General features: G+C 37.6%; 1 protein-coding gene across 1 annotated transcript in view; it reads left to right on the top strand.

Moving 5' to 3' along the window:
• DECR1 (2,4-dienoyl-CoA reductase 1) overlaps positions 1-22,214 on the top strand; it is a 39,365-nt gene extending 17,151 nt beyond the window's left edge. Inside the window, exons 6-10 of the mRNA XM_030304220.1 lie at positions 13,910-14,009; positions 19,115-19,187; positions 21,287-21,433; positions 21,897-21,959; positions 22,060-22,214. Of these exons, the coding sequence (XP_030160080.1) occupies positions 13,910-14,009; positions 19,115-19,187; positions 21,287-21,433; positions 21,897-21,959; positions 22,060-22,119 (443 nt within the window). The 3' untranslated portion in view covers positions 22,120-22,214. The remainder of the gene's footprint in view (positions 1-13,909; positions 14,010-19,114; positions 19,188-21,286; positions 21,434-21,896; positions 21,960-22,059) is intronic.

Below are 22,214 nucleotides of genomic sequence, written 5' to 3'. Positions count from 1 at the left end.
GTGGATAATTCTCAAGCCAGCTTGAGAAAAAATGTAGGAACAGACAGAAGGATGCTGGAGAGGTGCTGCCTGTTTTTGTATGTGTACAACTGCCATCTTTTGTCCCTGAGCTCATTGAAATAGAAACTTCAGGTCACTTACTCCAGTTCCATTTGGAGCTTCCAAGATTTTTTTTTTTTTTTTTTTATCTTTTTCTTTCTCTGTCCTAGGATCCTTGACCTGTGTGCCTTTTGTCTCTCCCGTCTCCGATTTTTTTCTCCTTATCTCTTACTCATTTCTCTATTTCTTTCTCTGTCTCTGTCAGTTCTTCATTCTTGGTTCCCTATTTTGTTCTTCATCTTGGTCTCTCTCACCTTTGTGTTTCTCTGCTCCATTGTCTCTTTTATTCCTTCCGCTGCCCGTCTCTGTGACTCTTGATTTTTGTCTGACTCCCCCTTCTTTTCTCATTATTGTCGTTCATTTTAACAGTCTATGATCTATTTTTACTCATCACATTGGATTAAAATTCTATGGGCTTCATTAAAAATATATGAGCTAAGACTTTTAAAAGATGGAAGCCAGTTTTTATTCTTCCAAGATTCCTGTCAGTTATTGATGCCATAACCTGACAGAGTTTGAAGGACTTGTACCACTGGGCTGTGGAGTACAGTGCACAGGGCCTATTCTGGTATTGGAGCGACAGTCAAGGAACTTAGGTGCTGATGATCTCTGAAGTGTGTCAAAGTGGAAGTCAGTTCAGAAGGCAGGCAGTCTTTGGTAATTTGTGGTCAGAAGTACGTTAGGTGGTCTGGAATCTAGGAAATTAGTTAAGGTTCTATATCCAGGGAACTCAGACTAGAGAAGGGAAGGCAACTGGAAGGCAGACATTGGCTGGCAGGAATTGGTGATGACATATGCCCTTGGAGAGGGGATAGCAGATGACTGAGGATCACGAGAGAGGTGACCTTAGCAGAGACAGAAAAGCTAGAACTAGAAGGACATTATTAAAGTATGTTTCTAAGTAACATTGAAGCAAAGTTAATAATTATGAACAAATAAAAGATTTAGGAAACTCCTGGGGTGTCCAGGTGGCTCGGTTGGTTGAGCGTCCGACTTCAGCTCAGGTCCTATCTCACGGTTCGTGAGTTCGAGCCCCGTGTTGGGCTCTGTGCTGACAGCTCAGAGCCTGGAGCCTGCTTCAGATTCTGTGTCTCCCTCTCTCTTTCCCTCCCCCACTTGTGCTCTGTCTCTGTCTCTCTCTCAAAAATAAATAATAAACATTAAAAAAAAAAATTTAGGAAACTCCTAAAAACGTTAGCCCAATGTACTCTTATAACCACAAAGGTTGGTAAATACATAGCTGATCCTTATTGGGAAGAATATTGAAAATATTATGCTGAGATCCATTAATCTCTAAGGTATCACGTATCAATGTAAAAATTAGTGAACAGTGTGGAAAAGGATACCTAATTTTATTAAAGAATTGAGAGAACTTGCAATGAAGAGAGACTAAAAAAGACACTAATAGAGGGTTTTATTTAAATGTAGTTGAGGAGACTACCTGTTGGGTTGAGCACTGGGTGTTGTATGGAAACCAATTTGACAATAAATTTCATACTAAAAAAACTAAATAAATGTAGTCACAAAGGACATGGATAGGATAGGAATTTTTACATGAAACTCTAGATCACTAGAAACAAGAGATACCTCCTGAAACTCAAAAGAGGTGATTTAAGGACGTGTAAAAAGTATTTTATTGAGGTAACACTAATAATACTTTATACCACTGTGGCACTATTTAATTTACAATGTACTTTTATATAACAGTGTGGAAATAGAATGAAATCAAGACTATTATAAGCTTATTAAAAAAGAATAAATAAATGCAAAACATAACTCAAATGTATTAACTTTAGCTTGTTAAAATTGAGGTAAAATTTGTATATAGTGAGACCCACAGATTTTTTGTGTTCAAATTGAACTTTTAATAAGCTTATGCACTTAGGTAACCATCGCGCCAGGCAAGACATCTAACATTTTTACTGCTCCCAAGGGTTCCCTCTTCCATCTTCCACTTACTCCTCACTATCTTAGTTTTTAATACATTTTTATTTGGTTGTTTGTCTTTTCATTATTGATTTATAGAAATTCTTTGTTTAATCTGGACTGAGGACTTTGTCAGATATAGTATGTCTTTAGAATATTTTCTCCCAATCTGTCGCTTGTCTTTTCATTTCCTTATCAGTGTCTTTTGATGAGTTGAGGAAACTAAATTTTGATAAGTCCACTGAATGGTTTTGCAAATTGGCTCTAGGAGGTTGCTTTCCCAACAGCAATTTATATGCATTTGTGCCACATTCTGGCCCACACTGGATTGGTTATATTACATTTTAGCCGTCCTCTATAGTTGTCCCTCATTTGTGGTGTTAACTTACACTTCGTGACTAATGAAGTTGTGCATCTTTTCCTGTGGTCTTTGCATATATTCTTTGATGAAGTGTCTGTTCTAATCTTTTGTCCGTTTATTTATTAGGTGTTTGTCTTAGTATTGATTGAAAAGTTATTTTACATATTTTGAGTATAAATCTTTTATTAGATACATGCTTCGCAAATATTTTTTTCTCAGTCTGTGATCTGTCTTGTTCTTAACAATGTCTTCTGAAGATAAAAGGTTTTTAATTTTGATATTGTTCAATTTAATGAAACTTTTCTTTTATGACTCATGCTTTTTGAGTTGTATCTAAGAGATCTTTCCTTCACCCAGGGTCACAATTAATTTCTCCATTGTTTTCTTCTGGAACTTTTATAATTTTCACTGTTACAATTAGGTCATGATCCATTTTGAGTTAATGTTTGCATGTGGTATGAGATAACAGTCAGGATTAATTTTTTGCATATATCTGTCCATCCTTTCCTCATTGAAATACTTTGGTACTTTGGTGGAAAATCAGTTGATATAAATGTAGGTCAATTTCTGACCTCTCTATTCTGTTCAGTTGATACATCTATCATTATTTGATTACTTAGCTTTATAATGTATACATATATATAGATTAGCTTTATATTAATTTGACATCAGGTATTGTGAGTCCTCCAAATTTATTCTTTTTTCAAAATTGCTTTCACTATTGTATGTCCTTAGCATTTTCATATAAATTTTAGAATTCAATAATTTTTACGAAAGAGTCTCCTGAATTTTGACCAGGAGTCAAAATTTACAGATTTATACATTATAGATTATAGATTTATAGATTATATTGAGGAGAAGTGATATTTTGACAATATCGTCTTTCAGTCAGTCTGCATGCAGTATCTTTCTATTTGTTTAGGTCTTTAATCTCTGTCAGCAATGTTTTGCTCTTTTCAGTGTGTAGGTCTTATTTCTGCCAAAGAATTTTATATTTTTGGTGTTATGTTAAAGGATATTGTTTTCTAAATTTTATTTTATAATTGTTTGCTTCTAGTATTTAAAAATATGGTGAACTTGTTTTTGTACATCGACCTTTTTTCTGTGAGCTTGCTAAAATTAATTAATAGTTCTTACAGCTTTTTTGGTAGATTCCTTAGGATTTTCTATATTCTTGATAATCTTAAAACATTTTTTTAATGTTTATTTATTTTGAGAGAGAGAGAGAGAGAGAGAGAGAGAGAGTGGGGGAGGGGCAGAGAGAGAGAAGGAGACACAGAATCTGAATCAGACTCCAGTCTCTGAGCTGTCAACACAGAGCCCAATGTGGGGCTCGCACCCACAAACTGTGAGATCATGACCTGAGCTAAAGTCAGGTGCTTAACTGACTGAGCCACCCAGGCGCCCCTATTGATAATTGTTTGTGAAAAAAGTCAATCTTTATACCTTCCTTTCTAATCTGTATTTAGTTTCCTTGCCTTATTTTACCAGCTGGGACCTCCAGTACGATGTTGAATAGCAGTGGTGAAAGTAAATGTTTTATCTTGATATCAGGAGGAAACCACTCAGTCATCATTAATTATGAGTTTACCTGTAGGTTTCCCTAAGTGTTCCTTATCAGTTGAGGAAATTTGCTTCTGTATCTAGTTTGCTGATTTTTTTTTTTTAAATCATGAATAGGCATTTGTCAAATCTTCTATGTTTATTGACATGCCCAGCTTTAAAAACCTGTTAGTATGGTGAATTCCATTGATTAATTTCTTAATTTTTTTTTTAAATTTACATTCAAGTTAGTTATCATATAGTGCAACAATGATTTCAGGAGTAGATTCCTTAATGCCCCTTACCCATTTAGCCCATCCCCCCTCCCACAACCCTTCCAGCAACCCTCTGTTTGTTCTCCATATTTAAGAGTCTCATGTTTTGTCCCCCTCCCTGTTTTTATATTATTTTTGCTTTGCTTCCCTTATGTTCATCTGTTTTGTCTCTTAAAGTCCTCATATGAGTGAAGTCATATGATATTTGTCTTTCTCTGACTAATTTCACTTAGCATAATACCCTCCGGTTCCATCCGCGTAGTTGCAATTGGCAAGATGTCATTCTTTTTGATTGCCGAGTAATACTCCATTGTATGTATGTATATGTATATATATACATATACACACACCACGTCTTCTTCATCCATTCATCCATCGATGGACATTTGTGCTCTTTCCATACTTTGGCTATTGTCGATAGTGCTGCTATAAACATTGGGGTGCATGTGCCCCTTTGAAACAGCACACCTGTATCCCTTGGATAAATACCTAGTAGTGCAATTGCTGGGTCATTGGGTAGTTCTATTTTTAACTTTTTGAGGAACCTCCATACTGTTTTCCAGAGTGGCTGCACCAGTTTGCATTCCCACCAGCAGTGCAAAAGAGACCCTCTTTCTCCACATCCTCACCAACATCTGCTGTTGACTGAGTTGTTAATGTTAGCCATTCTGACAGCTGTGAGGTGGTATCTCATTGTGGTTTTGATTTGTATTTCCCTGATGATGAGTGATGTTGAGCATTTTTTCATGTGTCAGTTGGCCATCTGGATGTCTTACCTGGAGAAGTGCCTATTCATGTCTTTTGTCTTTTCATTTCTTCACTGGATTATTTGTTTTTTAGGTGTTAAGTTGGTAAGTTCTTTATAGATTTTGGATACTAACCCTTTATCAGATATGTGGTTTGCAAATATCTTCTCCCATTCCATCGGTTACCTTTTAGTTTTGCTGATTGTTTCCTTCACTGTGCAGAAAGAAGCTTTTTATTTTGATGATGTCCCAATAGTTCATTTTTACTTTTGTTTCCCTTGCCTCCAGAGACGTGTTGAGTAAGAAGTTGCTGTGGCCAAGGTCAAAGAGGTTTTTGCTTGCTTTCTCAAGGATTTTGATGGCTTCCTGTCTTACGTTTAGGTCTTTCATCCATTTTGAGTTTATTTTTGTGTATAGTGTAAGAAAGTGGTCCAGGTTCATATCTCTGCATGTCGTTGTCCATTTTTCCCAGCACCACTTGCTGAAGAGACTGTCTTTATTCCATTGGATATTCTTTCCTGCTTCATCAAAGATTAGTTGGCCATAGGTTTGTGGGTCTATTTCTGGGTTCTCTATTCCGTCCCATTGATCTGAGTGTCTGTTCTTGTGCCAGTACCATGCTGTCGTGATGATTACAGCTTTGTAATACAGCTTGAAGTCCATAATTTTTGAACTTTTAAACCAACATTGCATTCTGAATCTAAATCCTGCTTGGTTATGATATATTATCCTATTTGTGTATTGGTAGATTTGTTTCACTAAAATTTTCTTAAGGCTCACTTTTTCAGCTTCCAGCTATTACTTTTAACTGAGGTTCTTAGAGCTGTAACAGTGCTTTTTCAGTTTAGGGATCAGCCAATTATTTGAGGGCAATTTGTATGCAAATGTTGCTTCCTCTTTTCACCTGCTCTGGCAGTCCTCACCTCTGTTTTTTTGAACAGATGATGTGTTGGCTATAGCCCTGCTTTTTGAAATTGATTATCATGTTTAAGCTATGTCCAAAACATGTCTCCTTCATGTACCACTGTCAAAAACATAGTACATGAGTATTCAAAACAGCCTGATAAATGTCATTTTTGGCTGCTTATCAGAATTTTAAATTACTTGTTTGGACACCTTGGCGGCTCTGTCAGCTGAGTGTCCGATTTCAACTCAGGTCATGATCTCAGGTTCGTGAGTTCGAGCCCATGTTGGGAACCTGGAGCCTGGAGCCTGCTTCAGGTTCTGTGTTTCCCTCTCTCTCTCTCTGTGCCCTTCCCCCTCTTGTGTGTGTGCTCTCTTTCTCTCTCTCAAAAATAAATATTTAACGTTAAAAACATTAAAAAATTACTTGACATTGAAGTTAAAATATTGGCCACATACCCATTATTGTCTTTTAAAAATGTGTTTGTCTGGAGGCACCTGAGTGGCTCAGTCAGTTAAGTGTCCAACTTTGGCTCGGGTCATGATCTCACAGCTCATGAGTTCAAGCCCCTTGTTGGGCTCTGTGCTGACAGCTTAGAGCCTGGAGCTTTGGGATTCTGTATTTCCCTCGCTCTCTGCCCCTCCCCTACTCTCACTCTGTCTCTGTCTCTCTTTCTCTCTCAAAAGTAAATAAATTAAAAAAAAATTATTTAAAAAATATTTGTTTGGATTTTATTCAAATAAAACATTTTTTCTTAAATCCTATTATAGGTTAGCCTACCCAGATATTGTACTTGATTTTGGACTAACTTTGGTAATTGAGTCACATGGGTTACTTTATACCAAGAAGCTAGAATTCCTTCCACATAGGACCATTTGAGAATTCTGTAGTCATCACTCCCACTTATATAATTACTAAATAAAGGTAGAATACCCAACAGGTGTTAGAATATGGAACAAGCAAAAAGCAAAATATTATTTGTAAGGAAATGTTTTAACTTTAGCCGTATTTTCTTCCTCTCTCCCTTCCTTCTTCCTCCTTCCTTCTTGCCTTTCATCTTTCCTTTTTTTTAAACACCAAACAGGGGCTCCTGGGTGGCTCAGTCGGTTAAGCGTCCGACTTCAGCTCAGGTCACCATCTCGCGGTCCGTGAGTTCGTGCCCCGCGTCGGGCTCTGGGCTGATGGCCCAGAGCCTGGAGCCTGCTTCCAATTCTGTGTCTCCCTCTCTCTCTGCCCCTCCTCCGTTCATACTCTGTCTCTCTCTGTCTCAAAAATAAAAATAATCATAAAAAAAAACACCAAACATTTATTGTTTATTCTGTATCAGATTTTGTTCTAAATGCTAAACATTTATTAGCTCATTTAATACTTGCAGTGACTGTAAAGTGAGTACTATTTTATTCCCTTATAGTTACACGTGGCTCAGAATTAGTCTTTTTTATATATGAGGTAGATGCTTTAAATTCTCAATTCTCCATTCCTGTTGCCACGAGTTCCTAACTTACCACTAAGCACGAAAGGTGATGGTTTGTATATGAAACATTTCTGAGAGCCACAAAAACAAGAGGAATTGAGGGCGTATTTAACAGCTCTTTCGGTTATGTCTGTCAGCTTTACTACTGGAATAAAACAAGATGACCAGTCATTTGGCAAAATCACTGGTATGGAAACAAGTGCACCTTGTTGCACAAGCAAGGAAGAGTAGACCAGGAGTAGAGTGTGGCCTTCTTATTTTTCAGTAGTGTGAGTGCAAGTTAAATGCTGTCTAGATTTTAAAGAATATTAGGACCATATGGACACATTTCTGTGTATTGTGTCCAGTCCTTCCTTAGAATACTGGGTGCATTTAAAGAATGTTTAAAAGTACGTTTCTACTCATCATTCAGAATTTATTAGGACAGCATCAGTATCATTTTCAAAAATCACTTTTTGCCAGAGTTATCTCACTTAGTTTGATGGAACATTTCAAATTCATTTGTTTAAAAATTTTTTAAAAAATTTATTTATTTTTGAGAGAGAGAGACAGAGAGAGAGGGAGACACAATCCGAAGCAGGCTCCAGGCTCCCAGCTGTCAGCACAGAGACCGACATGGGGCTCGCACTCGTGAACCGGGAGATCATGACCTGAGCTGAAGTTGGGTGCTTAACCGAATGAGCCATCCAGGCGCCCCTCAAATTCATTTGTTAAAATTTCTTGTAGCAACCATGTACCTTACTTTGGTGTATTATGAAGATAATATAAAGGTAAAGTGATTTGGAAATTTTGAAGGGAATCTTTTTTTCTTTTAAACTATGTAATTGGAAGTTTCTTAGGCAGTTTTAGCAGTGGTTAAGGGTGTAGGCTCTAGAATCACACTGCCTGTTCCCATCCTGCTTACATCACTTGATAGTACTGTGAATTTGGGCAAGTTACTTTTCTGTGCCTCAGTCTTTTCTTCTGTAAATTGGGGATAATATAGAACCTCCTTCCTAGGATTGCTGTGATGGTTAAATGAAGTAGTGCGTGCAAAGTGTTAAGAACAGTGCCTGGCCCAGGCTAGTGCTCAGTTAAGTGTTAGCTATTAAAGAAAACGTTATGTTCCACCAAGATAAGTGTATGTTTACTACCTCAGTTACAAGGGTGCCATGAAATGCCTAAAGTTGAGACCAGGACCCATAATTAAAGTAGACTAGAAAAACCAGAGTCCTGATACTACTTATTGTAATTAAACTTTCAAGTTTCAATCTATGTGAATAATGTGTTTATATTAAATGTTCAACTGAGATAATTCTTTACTTAGTAGATAATATTTTTTTAGAAGAGTTATTCTATTTTTTTAAGTTATATAATCCTCCTTTGAATAACTTTTAGAGCAATGATGATTTTTAGATTTAAATTTAATCTGAGCTTCTATTGAAAAATGGCCAATAGATGAGGTCTTCTGTGCCCTAATCAAAAAGGCAGAGCAGTGCAGTATTTTCTCTTTTTGCCATGATTGTCAGTAAAATTAATTGCTGGCAATAATGGAAGAGGAAAGCCACAAACAATAGCTCAATTGTGTGTTTAGGAAGTATAAGGAGTTCAGTGTTATGTATGTGTAACATATAATGCCTGGAGAGGCAAGAAATGAGGGTAAGGGGTTTGGAGTTTACCCTCTGGAGATTAGTAAAGTTTAATTGAAGGATCTTAAGAAGAGATACGTTCTGACTGGAGATTGAAGCATGATTTATGATTGAGGGGAGAGCCCAGTGAAGAGAAGTGTTAAAGGAGAAAGAAACAAGAACCAATGAAAGAATGGTCTAGTCCCTGGAGCTGTGAATTAGAAACACAGGTGTAGGGTCTTACTCTGGATAATGAAAGAGCTGATGAGCAGTGTTGAGAGCCAGGTGAAATTACGGATGTATCTTTCCAGTGACATTCACTCACAGTTGTAACAGTGTAACAGTCCCTTCTACGAGTGGAGAAGGCAGTTCTGGTATTGAGGAGTTGAGGAGTTGAGACAACATGGTAGCTAGGCATTAAGTGATTAATTCAGTAATTGTCTACGTGGCAAATAAGCAAGTTAGACCGGGAGTGAATTATAAGCCTAAGGAATATGAGAGGAAAAGCACCCGGAATTTATAATGAGGTCTTAAGGAACACATATAGTATGAGGGTGTGAGAGTGCTGGAAGGGCAGGATCCAGAGAGTGAGGGAGGCACTGTAGCAATATTTTGGCATGTGATGGCAAAGCTCAGGTTGTGGCAGGGTAGCAGGGAAGCTTGTTGGGGATGAGGAGATCCTAGAGCTGTGAGATTTCTAATCTTGTCCTCCTGGTGTTTGAAATCTACCAAGATGATGACAGAGGTTGAGTTTGAGATGTGGCTACAGATCCTTGTATAGGTTTAAGGCCAGGAGTCAAATTTCAGTGAAATTGGCAGAGTAGCTAGGAAGTCAGTTGAAGTTACAGTTAGTAATTAAAAAGCTGGATATTATCAGTTTCAAAATGGTGCACTTTTTTTTGCATGAGGGTAAAAGATTGATAGGTAGCAATGATTAATGAGCAATCTTTAGAATGTTTCTTTATTTTTGAGACAGAGAGAGAGAGAGAGAGAGAGAGAGAGAGAGAGAGAGAAAGAGCAGGGGCAGAGAGAGAGGGAGACACAGAATCAAAGCCCGCTCCAGGCTCTGAGCTGTCAGCACAGAGCCCGAGGCGGGGCTTGAACTCACGGACCTTGAGATCATGACCTGAGACGAAGTCAGATGCTTAACAAACTGAGCCACCCAGGTGCCTCTAACAATCTTTATTTTGACCTTTTAGCACTATTTTTCATTCTTTAAAGTCCTGCTGTATTTTTCCACTGTGCAGCATTAAACCTATTGGAATAGTATAGTTTCCAAATTTTACCTCCTTTTTACACTCATAGAGTTAAAAGAAGCACTGTCGTCTCATTGCAGGCAGTGGGTGACCCAGATCTTCTAGGTTGAGAAAATAAAACCTAAAAGGAGAAAGAAGAGGACAACATCTTTTATATAAAATGGCTTAATTCCTCTTCTCCCACACCTTAATAAACATTTGTTTAATGTGAATCAGAACTTATAGCACTTTCTTTTTTTAATTAAAAATTTTTTTTAATGTTTATTTATTTTGAGAGAGCGAGCGAGAGTGGGGGAGGGACAGAGAGAGAGGGAGACAGAGGATCTGAAGTGGTCTCTGTGCTGACAGCAGAGAGCCTGATGCAGGTCTTGGACCATGAGCTCATGACCTGAATCGAAGTTGGACGCTTGACCAACTGAACCACCCAGGCACCCTTGGAGCACTTTCTACTGGAGCATTTGCTTTGTATAAGCAAAAGTAGCTTTTATGATTTTGCTGTAAGAGTGATGCGGTTAGCCTCTGTTGTCAGTGTAGTGTGATTGTGTACATGAATGTTCGACATCCTTCCTTTTGCACAGAGTGATTTTGGAAGGAAAATAATTTTCACAGCACTAAAAGAGGCTGAGTTTGATATACAAAAGGAGTTACCATAATGACTATCTTCTCATGTCCTCAAAATGGTACTCCTGCCCCCTTCTCCACCCCCGTATTGTCCAGGATGTGCTGAGTTTTGTTGCTACTTTGGAAAATGCAGAGGGGAAGAGAAGCTAGATATTTTTGGAGGAGGAATAAAACTTATCTGAATATTCTTCAAATTATTTTTATTGTAGTCTTTCACACTTATTGTCCTTTAAATTTCTTAAAGCATATGTTGTTTTAAAAGATATATATATATATATATATGTACACGATATATTACACTTGGAGTATTATCTAGTTTAGTGGCTAAAAAAATAGAAAATCAGTGATTTCTTAGCAGCTAAAGATTATTATTTTAAACTTTCATTCATTTAGTCAATTTATGGAGAATGTATTATGTCCCAAGCACTGTTGATTACTGTATGTTTTGTGTCACTTTCTAATACAGCTTTATACTGTCAGTTGTTTTCAAAAGACATTTGGAAAACAAAAACTGTAAATATTGACTGATTTACTGTTTCTGACATTCATCATTCCATCTGAAGATTTGAGTTTCTATTTAGTATCATTTTCATTTTGCTTGAAGAACTTTTTCAATATTTCTTTTAGTATGCGTCTGCTGGCATTGAATTCTTTCAGATTTTTTTGTCAGAAAATATCACTTTCATTTTTTAAAAAAAAATTTTAATGTTTATTTTTTGAGAGAGAGAGAGGGAGAGAGACAGCATGAATGGGGGAGGAGCAGAGAGAGAGGGAGACACAGAATCTGAAGCAGGCTCCAGGCTCTGAGCAGTCAGCACAGAACCTGACTCAGGGCTTGAACTCATAGACTATGAGATCATGACCTGAGCTAACTTTGTTTCTGATGATGTCAGTGAATAGTTGTTTTTTTTTTTTTTTTTTTTTTTTTTTTTTTTTTTTTTTTTGAGAGAGAATGCCAGCTTGAGCAGGGAAGGGGCAGAGGGAGAGGGACAGAGAGAATCTTAAGCAGGCTACACATCCAGCACAGGGGCTTGGTCTCACTATCATGAGATCATGACCTAAGCCAAAATGAAGAGTTGGATGCATAACTGACTGAGCCACCCAGGTACTACTGTTAGTGAATATTTTTAATATCTGTTCCCTTGTTTATGTTTTTTACTGTTTCCTCTGGTTCTATTAAGATTTTCTCTTTGGGGAACCTGGTTGGCTCAGTAGGTGGAGCATGCGACTCTTGATCTCAGGGTTGTAAGTTCGCGCTCCACATTGGGTATGGAGATTACTTAAAAATAAAATCTTAAAGAAAAAAAAAGATTTTCTCTTTATCACTGGTTTTGAGTGACTGATATGATATGCCTTGGTATGGTTTTCTTTGTATTCATCTTACCTAGGATTTGTTTAGCTCCCTGGATCGATATAGATTTTACCAAATATGAAAAGTTTTCAGTCTTTATTTCTCCAAGTGACTTTTCTTCCCCTTCCTTCTGGGACACCAATTGTACATATGCTAGCATGCTAGATACTGTTCTACAGCTCACTGAAGCTCTGGTTATTTTTTTCCCTTCCCAACTATTTTCCTTTCACTGTCCTCCATTTTCACTGATTGCTGATGCTATGTCTTCAAGACAGTGGATCTTTCTTCTATAAATAAGCCCATTCATGTAATTTTTCATTTCAGATATTGTATTTTTTTTTTGCTTTAGAATTCCTATTTGGTTTATTTTTGTATTTTTATTGATTTTTTTATTATACTCATTTTCCTTGAAATCTTTTAGCATATTTATAATATCATTTTAAAGGTCTTTGTCTGCCAGTTCTATCTTTTGTAGCATTTCTGAGACTATTAACTGATTTTTCTCCTGGTTATGTTTGTGTCTTTTTGTGTAGCGATTTTTGACTGCATGCTATGAATGTTATGTTGTTGAATATGTGTGTGTTTATTAAAATTTTCCTTTGAAATGTGTTGAGTTTTATTTTAGCAAACAGTTCAGTTACTTGTGGATCAGCTTGGTCATTTCGGTATTCATTTTTAAGCTTTATTTGCATCCGTGTAGGGTAGTCTTTACTTTTGAGCTAATTTAACACTCCTAGTAAGGCATGGCCTTTCTGAATTCTCCACTGAAAGTCCTGGATGTTCAGTGAGGCTACTTTGAACTCCCTTCTCTCCCAGCCCTATGTGAAGTCTGGGACTTGTTCAGCTTCCAGCTCCCTGGCACTTGTTCTTCACCTGGCCTCGTGAAGTCTCCTCCTAGACACGGACAGCTTGCTGTTTGACCAAAGACTCAAAGAGACACTGTGCAGATTTCTAGAGTTCTCTATCTGCATACTTCTCTCCTTGGGGGATCTCTCCTCACAAATTCCAGCTTCCTCAGTCTCCCCAAACTCTGATCTCTGTCTCCTCAACTCAGTGAGAATGCCATATTTCACTTGTATTTCTCTTCCTTATCTCACAGTCTATATAGTATATGTGTACGGTGTGTGTGTGTGTGTAGTATTGTATGTTTGTGGTATATATTACATCGTAGAGTATATAGTATATGTATCGTACCTTTAGACAAAAATCTGGGGTGGCCTTAGGGCTCATTTCACGTGTTTTTCTTCTCTCAGGGGTCACTGTCTTTCCCTGCCTGCTGTATGGTATCTGAAAATAGTTGTATCATGTAATTGTATGTGTTATGCAGATGTTTACAGGAGGAGGGCAAGTCCATCGTGGCTGGAAGCAGAAGTCCCTGCTAATATAGTTGTGATTCTAATTTATTCTTACTTAAGTGGGTGCTTGGTTAGTGGAAATCCCATCCAGCTGACTATGCAGGGGGTTATATAGGGCCATGCCTCTGAGGTTTGGGCCTCGATATTGACTCACCCGGTATAGAATGTCGAGTAAGCACAGACTAGGCCGCCTTGATGGACAGCAAGATTACTAGCAAGATGTAGCAGTTTTAGAGATTACTCTTTCATTAATTTAGGGCTACTGAAGTTTTACAAAATGCTACATTTTTGTTATATCCTCTTGAATCAGATCCCATTCTTATAAACCATGTTTTCCTGACGTGCGTAGATTTGGCCATATTGTTAATTACTATATCCTTTTCCAATTTCAGGAGCAGCATTTCTTGCTATTACAACCATCTATGCTGAAAGTGGGTCGGGTTTTGTAGTACCAAGTGCTTCTGCCAAAGCGGGTGTGGAGGCCATGAACAAGTGAGTACTCCTATGTTAATCCCATCACTGAAGATAAACAGTGTACTTTGGTAGTTCATGGAGCTAAATTTCTTCATTCTAGTCTCCATCCAGAGAAAAGTAAACAAAGATTAATTTGGATTTACTTGAAAACATACTTTCTGTTTCTTGGATGAGTCCTATTTGTCAAGGTCAGCACTGCCCGATAGAACTTTCTGCAGCAATGGAAGTGTTTTATAACTCGGCATTATCCAACAGCCACATATGAACCTTTGAATTGTGGCTACAGTGACTAAGAACCTAAATTTTATTTAATTTTAATTACTTTAAAATGAAAATTAAGATTAGATAGCTACATGTACCTAGTGGCTATCATATTAGATAGCACAGGAGTACAGCCTTTTTGTTCTCCCATATACCTTTATCTTTAGTCTGTTTCTGATCTCTATTAAACACACCTTCATCCTTTTATTGTACCTGCTGTGTGAGATTCATAGGACTAATATAAACCAGTCACCACTGCCAGATCTTGTGGCCTTTTCTCAGCAGCATATGATAGCTCTTTGAATCTGTTCCCCATCAACCTTTGCCACTGTTTTTGTGGTAATGTCAGTTGTCATCATGGCTTACTGTAATAGCCCTCTAATGTGTTTCTCTGCTACCAGTCTTTTCCCTCTTTATTTTTTATGCATATTCCCACCAGAATCATCTCTCTAAAAATACAGGTATGCCTATGATACTCCCTAGCTAAAATCTTAGATCATTTTTCCATGACTCTTTAGAATAAAAGCCAAAACTCACTATGGCATTCTAAATAAACTGGTCCCTGACCTTTGTTTATTCACTGACTAATTGGATAAATATTTATTTTGTGCCTTTTGTGTGCCTGACACTATGCTGGGTACCAGCGATACGATATAATAGTGATAGAAGTAGAATAGTCCTCACGCCCACCTGAGTGTATAGTCTTATGCCATTTTTCTTGTGTTTTAATTTCCATTGAACTGTTCTGTATTTCCTTAAATATGCCGTGCATTTTCATCTCTCTGTGCTTGGGCTATGCTGCTGTTGGAATTTGCTGTGATATTTTCCCTACTTTCAAGGCTGTCATCATATCACTTCCTCTGTGATGTTTTCTCTCATTTCTTTAGAACAGAATGAATTATTCTCTACTCTGTGCACCCTTAAAACTTTATTTTTGTCTAGTGAGAAGACTAACACACCAATAAATAAATGCCACCCATTGTTATAGATTCTAAAATGAAGGTAGTGTACCAATGAGGGGCACAGGGAAGGACACGCAAGACTCCTTTTTAACATCCTGTCCAAGCTGTCTGACTTCCCCACTAGAATGTGAGTTCTGTGAGGGAGAAGCCTTATTCATCTCTATATACTTATTTCTTGGCAAGGTCTGATGTGTAGCTCTTGCTCCTTGCTGGCTGAACTGCACAATTATTCTCTTTCCCAAGTAGTCTCAAAATTCTTTTTAACGTTTAAATCAGTAACATATATTTATTTGAGATACAAAGACATATCACTATACTTACAAGTTGAGTCTTGGTGTGAATAGAGATAATTACCTTTTTTTAAAGGTCAGATGGTATTAGAAATAAGGAATTAGAACTTGACTATTTTGGCATCATTTGTACAGTATCACTATTTGTCTTGGGTGCCTGGGTGGCTCAGTCGGTTAAGTGCCCAACTTCTCTTGATTTCGTTCGGCTTAGGTCATGAACTCATTCGGGAGATGGAGCCCTCCATCGGGCTCCGTGCTGAGCATGGAGCCTGCTTAAGATTCTCTCTCTGTCCCTCTCTCTGTGCCCCCCACCCCCATCACGTGTGCGTGCTCTCTCAAAAAATATTTTTGTCTTGTTAGGACCTTTGATCTTGTTAGAAGTTTCAGTTTCATGTCCTTTAAGGTCTATGATTCTGTGCTGCTTGTTCTTTTGTTTTGTTTTGTTTTATTACTGCATAGTGTATTGCATGAAATAGATACTCAGTAAATGTGTACTTCCTCTCCAGCCTGCATTCCCATCAGTTCTCTTCTCATACTTTATGGTACATGGTCCTACTGAATAAGGCCTTATAAGTCCCCAAATACTGCATGTTGTTTGTGCCTTTGTCCTTCACTCATTCTGGCCCATATGCCTGGGCTATCTTTTGTTTTCCATCCTATGCTCTGGTATCTCCCATCCTGTTTTCCTCCCCCTTGCCTCTCACCATAAACTCCTACTCCTTCAAGTGTTAACTCAAATATCACCTCCTCCAGGAAGCCTTCCTTCTCACTCTCAGTAGACTGAAGTACTTCTTCCTTTAAGCAGTCATGGCACACCTTACATAATTCCCAGAAGAGTAACTACTTTGTGATATAACTGAGCTGGCTTCTTTTGAGAGAATAAGACTGCTCTCTTGAGAGCAGGGACTGCCTTTCTTTGAGGGTAACACTTATAAAGTGTTATCAGCTCACAGTAAGTACACGATAAATAAACATCTGTTGATTTAACAACAATAATGGCTAACATATAATGAGTATATTATGTTTAGCATCTTGTCACGCAAAATGAGCTAATGAGGTGGATTTCTTACCATGTTATCAGAATATAAACTAGTTTAATGAGAGTTAGGACTGGAAAAAGTGTATCTGTTGCACCTCTCAGCAGAGATTGGATGGCTTTTCCTCTAGGCATGTTTCCTTAATAGGTTGCTCAGTTTTTCACAGGAAGCCATAAACTCTGCTTGGCTCGGTAATTCTGTTAGGACATGAAGTTACTACTTTCCTAGCAATTTGGAGCAGATGCACTACAAGTACATGCCAAGGGTAGGTATGGTCATGAATTCTGTCAAAAGTATCACTCAGGGAAGCAATCTTTATGTATGATTTGCCCCAAAGAGATGCAATCCACCCATTCTCTAAAATGCACCCATGGATTAACACAGATTAACAGACTGTGTTTGGAGCCCCTGCCCTCCCACCCCCACCCCAATAGAATGAATTTTGCTGAATTGCTGTTTGTGGGTTGTTTTTTTTTTTTTTTTCATGTTTATTTATTCATTTTGAGAGACAGAGAGAGCACACACAGGAGGGGCAGAGACGGGCAGAGACAGAATCCTAAGCAGGCTCCATACGCTATCAGCCCAGAACCTGTCTCAGGGCTCAATCTCATGAATGGAACCATGAAATCATGACCTGAGCCAAAATCAAGAGTGAGAGGCTTAACCAACTGAGCCACCCAGGCACCCTCTGATTTGGCCTTTGAATTGATCTTGTTGGGTCATGTTAATTGATTTCTTGTAGTTCCGTAAGACTTATCTCTTTGTATCTATTGCAAGTATGCAGTATTGTATTATTTACATTACACAATTTTCATTTTAGAAGTCTTCTTGAAAGAAGTGTTTTTCTGATCTTTTTTTTTTTTTTTTTTTTTTTTTTTTTTAATCAGGAACAGTTGTGCTTTTCCTGAGATATTAGCTTGCTTTTTCCTTATGGGCACTGCAAAGTGTGTAACTGATTAGGTTTCATTTTTGCATAGTGTCATGGAAAGAATGGATGCAAATTTGTGACCCACGTATTGTGATTATATGGAATGCCATAGAACATTTAGGTATTAGCTCCATTCTTGGTTCCTTTGTGTTTCCTTATCCTTTTTTTTTATCTTTGTTCCTTCTTTCCTGCCTTCCTTCTTCTCTCTATTTCTTTCCTTCAAATGATTTTATCTTCCTTATTTGCATTATTTATATATTTTTTTTTTTTTTTTAATTTTTTTTTTAATTTTTTTTTTAACGTTTATTTATTTTTGAGACAGAGAGAGACAGAGCATGAATGGGGGAGGGTCAGAGAGAGGGAGACACAGAATCTGAAACAGGCTCCGGGCTCTGAACTGTCAGCGCAGAGCCCGACGCGGGGCTCGAACTCACGGACCGCGAGATCATGACCTGGCTGAAGTCGGACGCTTAACCGACTGAGCCACCCAGGCGCCCCCATTATTTATATATTTTTCAATGGTTACCCTAAGTCATTTTTTGAAACTAGATTAAGTATATATAGACACAAATGTACATATGAATATAAATTCCTAAAATGAGACAATAAAAGTTAAGACCTGTCTATCAAGTAGGGTTTTAAAACAGATTGCTTCAAGTTTCCATGTTTTCTATTATTGTTATATTTTGTGTCATACCATTTAGTAAGATTTTGTTAGGTTCCTATTTCCTTTTGAGTGCAGTTCAACAATTATATTAAAGCCTCATTAAACATGGATATAGATAGTATTTTATATCTTTGTAATTCATCTCTTACTTAAAAGCACTTGTGATGCTGTAAACATTGTAATCCAATGGACTATATATAAGTCAAGCTATTTTGGACTTTGTACATGTAGGACTGAACTCCAGAAGATGTGGAGGAGGGCATGATTCTCTCACTCTTCATGCTAAATTGTGATACTTACTCTAATAATGTATTTTGATATTGGACTTGGTTTGGCAGTGTAAATGGTGGGTGGTAGAGCATAGTGATTATGGAAGGACACTAAAATGTAAATGTGGTAGGGCCCCCTCCCTAAGGAAAGAAAAGAAAAAAGAAAAAAAAAAAAACAAAACCTCAAGGCAATCCGGTTGTATACGCATACATGAAAACATCCTTCATGACCTTGTAACATGGGACACTTAATCAGACTACATGTCTGTATGTTACCATATGTGGGAGACAAAGAAGTAAAAAATATGTAAAAAACTATGCCACGTGGTGTTCGGGGCTCAGTTCTTCAGAAATGAACCCAACTGAGCGATGCTGGCACAAATAAAGTTGCTTCCTGGAAAGAAAAGCCTTGGCGTCAGGACTCTGTGTGAGAATCCTGCTACATAAATAGTAGATATTAAAACAGAGTGATTAAAGGTACAAATTCTGGAGCTAGACCACTTAAAGTTGATTTACGGGCTGTGTGACCCAGAGCAAGTGATTTAACCTCTCTGTGCCTCAGTTTCCTTGTCTATAATATGGGGAATAATAATAGTACGTACTTCGGGGTTGTAGTCCCTGGCATGTAGTGAGCATGCAGTGAATCTTGGTTGTTAGCATTTTTAGCATATAGTGTAATATTTCAGAATCTATGTTTTTTAATTTTTAGGTCTCTTGCAGCTGAATGGGGTAGATATGGACTACGATTCAATGTGATTCAACCGGGGCCTATAAAAACGAAAGTAAGGTTTAGTTTGCCTAGTATCTCATTGTGAATGATTAAGGAATGAAATATTGGTAGAAATATTCTGATTGTTGTGTGCAGGACTTGTCAGAGATGTCTGAGCTTGGAGCCCTAGTGGTAGAGAAGAGGGTTTTGCCATTATCCACTATAAGTAAGGAGGTGGACAGGAATACAGCAGCTATATAATTTCTTGATAAGATCTATTTCAGTGTCGTAATCTTCTGGGATCTTTTGTGCCATCAATTTTGGTATTTTGTCTGATTTGCTTCAGTGATCTGTTATTACCCTATATTTATTAATCTTCACCGTATTTTAAGGATTCTTTCTTTGATTGACATCCTTTTTTTTTTTAGTTCCTGGAAATGGAAGTATATTTTTATTTTAAGAGATGTTCTAGAAGGTTCTCTGCTCTTGCGATAGGTAGCGTTTTCTTTGCTCACGTCTCTGCCTTTCACTTTCAGACACTCAATTATGCATGCCATTTGACTCCCATGTCTCTGATTACAAATCTTTCTGATGGCATGCATTTCACCTATAATTAATAATCATTACAGATACTTACTGCAACTTATAATGATCACTATTGCTGTTACGGTTGCTGCTCAGAATGTCCACAGGTTCTGTGTTCTCTCACACTGCCCCAGATAACTTCCCTCTCACTTTCTGTTTTCATGTGAAGCAAGAATTTACAACACTAACTGGCATATAGCTCTGAAGGCCTCAGTGAAGTGTGATCACTTGTTCTAGTTGTATCAATAAACACTTTAGAAAATAATGCTAGGGAGCATTTGGATTGTAGGTAGTTCTGGGTATTAAATATCAATGAGGAAATGGCTGTATTAGTTTCTTTAGCAGCTTGAAGGGGGGGAAATGGAAAGGAGAACTACCTGAGTGACTGAAACTTGGCTATCTTATTTGACACTTCAATAATAAAGAGTCTAATACAATTAATGGAAAAATAACTCAAAAGCATGTATTAACACACGTGATTCAGGGCAGCACTGTGCTGAGTGCTATCCGAAGAAAACCCTGGGGTCACAGAGCTTCTTTTTAAGCCCTCACTAACTAGGAAAGATCACCTGCATTTTATTTACTTATTTAACATATATTGAGTGTCTGCTGTATGCAAAGGTGCTGAGAAAATACAAAAACATTTGTGACAGAGTCTTTGCTGTCAAGGAGCTTACAATGTAGCAGTAGAGGTATCAGTCCTTGTGATCAATCACGCATGTAGCTTTAAAGAGTTTAAAAGAAAATTGAAGTCTAGAAACTCTGAAGCAAGCACTGGTAGAGCCAGGTAGCCCGTTGCTACCCTTTGTCTCCACCGGTTGATTCGTGTGCAGGGAGAGCTGGAGGACCCCCCAAGGAGCCTCCTGAGGGCTTGCTCTGTCTCATACCTGTTTTATTGAAGACAGCTGTCACCTCGGCTCCCAGGCGTTGATACAGAGAAACCCAGTCTTTTATGTATTTATTTTTTGATCCATGCACATACGTACTTCATCTTGGTCCGCACCTTCATATCATTAACAGAAGGCAGACATTGTTTGGCAAATTTAGTTTTTTGGTTGTTTTTTTTTTTTTCTTTAAGACCTACTTGAATTTAGTATTCCTCCCTACTTGTTTTCCTCCTTTCCAATTATTTTGAGAAGAAAGGAGGAGAAAAGGAATTTCCCCTGAAAGGTTTCCTACTTGAGGTACTTTTCTGATTTCTAAATCAAATGACAATATCACTACTACGTCCAGCACACTGGGCTTGTAGGTATTTCCGAGTACTTTCATATACCTTTTCTCCTTTGATGCTTATAACGGTCTTGTGAGGTGGCTCATGACAGGTATCCTTATTTTATGGATGAAGAAAACAAAGGTAAAAAGGTCATATTTTCTAGTAATTTTTTTTCTTGTAAGTATAAGATAAAATGTCCCGTTTTGAGCTAAAATGAATATGGAAGAATTTGGCAATCTCCTCTGTTGTTTACAAGGCCTAAGGTATGAACAGGCTGCCATAGTAATATTCCATTTCTTACAAACTTGTTTCTTAGATAGGAAAGGAGTTGCGTTAACAAAAAACGCGACCTAACTATTTTCTTAATATCTAAGGGTGCCTTTAGCCGTCTTGACCCAACTGGAGAATTTGAGAAAGAAATGATTGACAGAATCCCCTGTGGTCGGCTGGGAACTACAGAAGAACTTGCAAATCTTGCTGCTTTTCTTTGTAGTGACTATGCTTCTTGGATTAATGGGGCAGTAAGCATTGTTTCTCTTAACTTTTGGGGGACGTGGATTTGGGGTAGAAAGGCATGTTGTGGAACCAGTCCTGACAATATTGAATATAAATATGATTTAAAATATTTATTTAGCTGCAAACAATATAAAATGTTAATGTAGATTGTTTAGCCTATGGAATTTTTTCATGGATAAATTAATTTTATTAAATGCAAATTACCTTGGAAGACATGCCTTTAGGATGATTTTTAATATCGGGTAGAATTTGAAATTGTGGAGATGGGGGGAAAAAGGATTCTAAAATAAGTTAATCAGATTAGGTTTAATCATCACTTTTGTCTTCAGAATTTGGGCTTTGATTGAAAGTGCCGAGGAGATGTTCCATCCAATCAAGATGAGAGAATGTCTAATGGTTCAGAACCGTTTTAAAAGGTGTTAGTTTCAGAATTTTTGCTTTTTTTTTTTTTTTTTTTTTTTCCTTCAGGTCATTAGATTTGATGGTGGAGAGGAAGCATTTATTTCAGGGGAATTCAACAGTCTGAGCAAGGTAATGCCGTTTTGTGAATATAATATAATATTAGCAGCTAAGATGCTAAGCTTTAAAAATATGCAAGAACCACATTAAGTTGGCTTTCTGTTTGTGTTAGGTCACTAAGGAGCAGTGGGACACGATAGAAGGACTCATCAGGAAGACAAAAGGCTCCTAAGATCACTCTGGCCTTCATCTTGGTTACAGTGGAAATGATACAGTCTATGATCTTTTGAATATTTTCAAGTCTAATAAATTGTTAACGAACAAACA

Source organism: Lynx canadensis, chromosome F2 (genome assembly GCF_007474595.2).
Source record: "Lynx canadensis isolate LIC74 chromosome F2, mLynCan4.pri.v2, whole genome shotgun sequence".
Classification (NCBI taxonomy): domain Eukaryota; kingdom Metazoa; phylum Chordata; class Mammalia; order Carnivora; family Felidae; genus Lynx; species Lynx canadensis.
This window is presented reverse-complemented; position numbering and strand designations above follow the sequence as displayed.